General features: G+C 34.6%; 1 protein-coding gene across 1 annotated transcript; it reads right to left on the bottom strand.

Annotated features, from left to right (window-relative positions):
* Positions 1 to 604: 604 nt before the first annotated feature.
* LOC137808403 (uncharacterized) lies at positions 605 to 1,316 on the bottom strand. The gene has a single exon (XM_068609485.2). The coding sequence runs from the start codon at positions 1,188 to 1,190 to the stop codon at positions 828 to 830; it is 363 nt and encodes a 120-aa protein (XP_068465586.1). The 5' UTR covers positions 1,191 to 1,316; the 3' UTR covers positions 605 to 827.
* Positions 1,317 to 5,350: the final 4,034 nt, after the last annotated feature.

Here is a 5,350-nt window from a genome sequence, read left to right as displayed (position 1 = left end):
TAGATTGTGGAAAATGATGAAAGGAGGAGAAAATGAAAATGTAGGTTTAAAATGGGAAAGAGAATAATGTTTTTTCCACCTCTAGAAAAGAAAGGTTAAACCCAAGGTAGTGGGAAAGAGAATGATGTTCTTGTCATTCCACCTCTAGAAAAGAAAAATGTTTTGTTGATGTATTTCATTAGAACTAATAAAAATATATTTAAGTTTTCATTTTAATTTGAACTGACTATACTAAATTAATTTAAATTTATTGAATTATTGATTAAGTAATATCATAATACTATTGGAGCTGTTGTGCAAGTTTTGGATTCAAGTGGCCAAAAAAAGTTAATCGCAGAATCTTAAATTAGAAAAACTTTGTTTCCAATTTGATCCTTTCATGAGTAGTTCAACGGAATAACTTCACAAAAACAATTGAACATACAATAAAATAATCAAAACACGTATAACGTTACATGGATATATGGTTTTAGATTTTGCGGAAATCGCTTGTTATAATCAGTTGCAACTTACGACACCAACCATATGTGCCCTAACTTAATCAAAATTGAATAAAAACATAAAGCTGTTAAAAGAAACCAGACATCATCTACTACCAACTCAGTTTAAGAGAATATTTTGTTCTATTAACAAATCCAATACACCACTGAGAAAAAGAACATCTTTGATATTACCAGAACCTATGGAAAACAGGTTGATGAACTTCACATGTTCCCAATTGATTCAAATGAATGGCTAATTAATACTGAAAGTAACCAAACTCTACGAATTCTTACACAAAATACACTAATATTCTGCATTGGAACCCGAAGCAAAGTAGTGTCTGATCATACGTAATGCATGACAGGTTTATTTGACTTCAAATCCCACATGCCTCCTTCCTTCAGATATTCAAGATACCTTGCAAATTCAGGCTTTGCTGTTGTTTTCTTTTTCCTACGAAGAGCCAAGAAGCTCAAGAGAGGGTGACTCTTCTTCTCACTGTTATTTACCTTCTTTGTGGGGTTTCTCTGAAGATTGAAGTCCCCAGAGGTGGAACCTAAAGCCATTTTTGTTGAAGGGTTGGGTCCCCAAGAAGGCAAACTCGTGCTCCTCTTGAGCCCCTCGTTCAAAAGTGCAGTGGTAACTGATTCTTTACCTAATCTCTCATACCTCCCAGGACCTCTCCGAGTACTCATGGATCTAAACATGGTTGGAGGTTGTTGTGTGAAAGACAAGATTTTGAATGTTGTAGTCAGTGTTCAAAGAGTGAGAGCAAAAGGGTTGGTGGGAATAGGATGATGAATGGGAAAACTTGGTGTAGCACAACATTGTGGGTGGGGGGTTCTATATATCTGCATATTTGAAGTCAAGTTTGGATAGCTTCATGATGTTTCAGTCAATAATAATACTATAATCATGTTTGAATATTTACTACGCACATGTGATTTGAAAACATTGAGGTTGTGCAACTTTTGTTGACTATTTCTGTTTTGGCGTCCCCATAACATAAATTTTTTATATCCAAATCTAAAATATGTGTCCACTTCCACGAAATTACATATTGATTTGACTTCAATTATTAACTTATCATGCATCAAATAGAGTAGTTTCCACTGTTATACTCTTTTAAATGTATCAAAATTTGTACTTCGCAGGAAGTAAAGATACTAGGTAACTTATTTATAATCATTAAATTTGTTATAAATTTATAAATTATTTTTAAAATTGTCTTTACTAATAAGGCAGTGTATTATATATTTTTAAATATTTAATTCTTGTATTTTCTCTTCTTATTAGGTTATTTACTATTTTAATTGATTTTTATTTGCTATACATTTGAGACGGAATGTATGGTTCTCAAATTTCTGGTTATAATTTATTTCATGATAATCACCTTTTTCTACTTCTCAGTTGTATTTAATTATATTTTGATTGTATTTAATTCTTTTTATTTGACTTATATACTATATTATTATGTCAAGTAACTTTAATTAGCCAAAATAATATGACATATACCTAATTATCGGTAATATAAGTATGACCTTAAGTCATAACATTAACTATGTTGAGGATAAATACATGATTAATGAGTGGGGAATAAATTATACAGCAACAATGTCTAACAACTTCCAATACCAGAAAATCTAGAATAAAAAATAATTTTAAAAAAAGAAAATAGTGATTAAATTAAAGATAATTTTAAAGACTAAAATAAATTTTGGTTTCTAAATTAGTTTCTATTATTAAATAGTTTCTATATTGGTATCTAATTAACTAATAAGATTTTAACTACCAATTATTTTAGTCTCTAAAATATTTCTAATTTAATTATTATAATAATTAATTATTTTTTATTTTTAAAATTAGTTTTTATTAAATGATTTTTTTATAGTGTTCATATAATGTGACAGACTATTAAAAACGAGTCCAAGTTCTCTAGTCTTTAAATTAATATATTAAAAACGTTTTTAATATATTTTAAATTTTAAAAAACAATGCATTTTAAAGAAAACTAAGAGAATCCAAATTCAATAAAAATACGAACGACGTCTAAAAGCTGAGTTGCACTAATAGGCCTAAGTGACTTGCCTAATTATAAGGGTACATATATGAAAATGTGATTTATATATTCATTGTTGTTAAGTGATAATTAATAATGTTTTGTTGGTTATTGTTTAGAGATAGATATTGTATAGTGCATGACCATCCTAAGTTTCCAGAAATTAATAATGTTCTATTTTTAATCGATAACAAATCCACTTAGTAAGTAGTAAGTAAAGCCTTATAAATCTTCCTAGGACATTTGGCTGCAGTTTAAAGTTTTTGCAAAGTTGTTAATAATGTTCAAGAAATTAATCTTTTCCTCCATTGTGACTCCATGTTAATGCCCATGACAGCAGGCCCAGAATACTCTCCATTGAAACAACTCCCCAGTTTGTATGAGATTAACATATATGAATTGAAATGTTGTTCCTTTTCATTTTCCTGCAAAACAACAACCAACGGTCTTTCCCAGCCAATTGGCCCAGAGAAGTAAAACTAAACTATAACACTCCTAATCGCACAACGGTTTTTTACAGTTTCTCTAACTCTCCCTCTAGTACTGTTAAGAAAAGGAAAGTGAGTATATATGTGGTTGAGCCTTCATTTACTAAAATAGACAGAGACTCATTCTATGTTGTTTAGTTTTTTTAGACTTGTAGTTATTATTGATGAGATATTTGTTGTAAACAGAATCAATTTTTGCAAAATAAACTGAAAAACAGAGATGGAGATAAAACAGAAAAACAGAGATGAAGAACCCTAATCTTTCGATGCTTCTGTTGGAGGAAATCACGGAAGCAGAGCGAAGCGGAGAATGACTCCAAGTTTCAAAAGCTAAACGTTGCCCTCCCCACCTTGGGTCGTGCCGCACGACTTGGAAGTTCTGCGCCTCCACTTTGCTGGATTTTCGGAGGTTGAAGAAGTGGTGCCGTTGGAACCTGAAATCGCGCAACCAATGGCTGCTGGAACGTGGGTTGTGGCCGTTTGGGCTGCTACCATTTTCCCTATAAAAGCAAGGGTTTCCCTCATTCAGAATGCATCTCTCCCACACACCTCTTCATCTTCTTCCTCCGATCACCACCTTCTCATTTCCCCAATTTCCATTTTTCACTTTCTCTCTCCTCTTTATTTTAATATTATAATATCTCTGGGTTCTATTTGATATTACTCTTTGAAAGAGAAACTTGCTAGTTCTGATCCTCGGAAATTACCGGGAAGTTCCTGTTGTATCCTGGGGGACTTGCGGAATACACCGCGGATAAGTCCTTACGGACAGTGATTACTCACGCCTCGGGAAACTATTTTTGTTCGTTTTAAAGCCTTTATAACTACAATCGTAAGGACTTATGGCTGAAAATCCGAACAACAACGACAACACTGCTACGGGAACATCAAATGTTGCTTCCGCAACGCAAACCATTTTTGCGAAACCTTTTCCGGACGTCTCCAAAATTGAAGTCTTCACCGGTCAGAACTTCCGACGTTGGCAAGAACGCGTGTCCACCCTATTGGACATGTACGGAGTTGCTCATGCACTTACAACTGCCAAACCCGACTCAACCACGGCTGCGAAACAAGTTGACGACTGGATCCATGCGAATAAGGTATGCCGTCACACTTTACTCAGTGTGTTATCTAACGATCTGTTCGATGTTTATGCTTCTTATAAGAATGCGAAAGATATTTGGGATTCTCTTATCCTCAAATATACTGCCGAAGACATCGTCAGACAAAGGTTCGTAATTGCAAAATACTACCGCTGGGAGATGATCGAAGGCAAAGACATCAAAATCCAAATAAACGAATATCACAAGCTGATTGAAGATATCAAGACTGAAAGCATAAAATTGCCAGATGAATTCGTGTCCGAACTCTTGATCGAAAAGCTTCCGCAGTCTTGGACGGATTACAAACAACAACTGAAGCACAGACAGAAACAGATGTCTCTATCAGATCTGATCACCCACATCATCATCGAAGACACAAACAGGAAGGAGTGCGCTGCTGCAAAGGCCAAAGCTTTGTCTGCCAAAGCAAACGTGATAGAAGACAAACCAGCTCCAAAAAGGTACGAGAAAAAATTTGATCACAAAAAGAAACCTAATAACAAATTCTCTCGTCCCAGTGGAACTAACCCCACTTTCAAGAAAAAGGGTAATTGCTTTGTCTGTGGAAAGCCAGGCCATCATGCACCTCAGTGCAGACATAGGGCTAAAAACGACTATCCTCCTAAGGCAAATCTAGCCGAAGGAGAAGATACTATTGTGGCAGTCGTTTCACAAGTAAACCTTGTGACAAATGTGAGCAAATGGGTGGTAGACTCTGGGGCTACCAGACACATCTGTGCAAACAGAAATGTGTTCACCTCCTACACAAGTGTGGGGGATGGAGAAGAACAAGTATATCTCGGAGACTCCAGGACAACTCCTGTCCTAGGAAAAGGAAAAGTTCTTCTGAAGCTCACATCTGGTAAAACTCTAGCTTTGAATGATGTGCTACATGTACCATCAATTAGAGTTAATTTGGTCTCTGTGGCATTACTAAGCAAAGTTGGGGTTAAAGTGTCATTTGAATCTGATAAGATTGTTATGACAAAAAACAATGTTTTTGTGGGAAAGGGATATTGTGATCAAGGCCTTTTTGTATTAAACATTTCTGAAATTATGAATGAATCTACACCTTCTGCTTATATTGTTGACTCGTATGATATATGGCATGCTAGATTAGGACATGTGAATTCTTCGTATGTTATAAAATTGCAACGACTAGGATTAATCAACATGCATGACAAACAAAGTAGTAAATGTGATGTATGCGTAGAATC

Source organism: Phaseolus vulgaris, chromosome 3, assembly GCF_051622355.1.
Source record: "Phaseolus vulgaris cultivar YP4 chromosome 3, ASM5162235v1, whole genome shotgun sequence".
Taxonomy (NCBI): domain Eukaryota; kingdom Viridiplantae; phylum Streptophyta; class Magnoliopsida; order Fabales; family Fabaceae; genus Phaseolus; species Phaseolus vulgaris.
This window is presented reverse-complemented; position numbering and strand designations above follow the sequence as displayed.

Bases quoted from the DNA above. Each gene is read 5' to 3' on its own strand.
- LOC137808403 (XM_068609485.2), bottom strand. From the start codon at position 1,190: ATGTTTAGATCCATGAGTACTCGGAGAGGTCCTGGGAGGTATGAGAGA.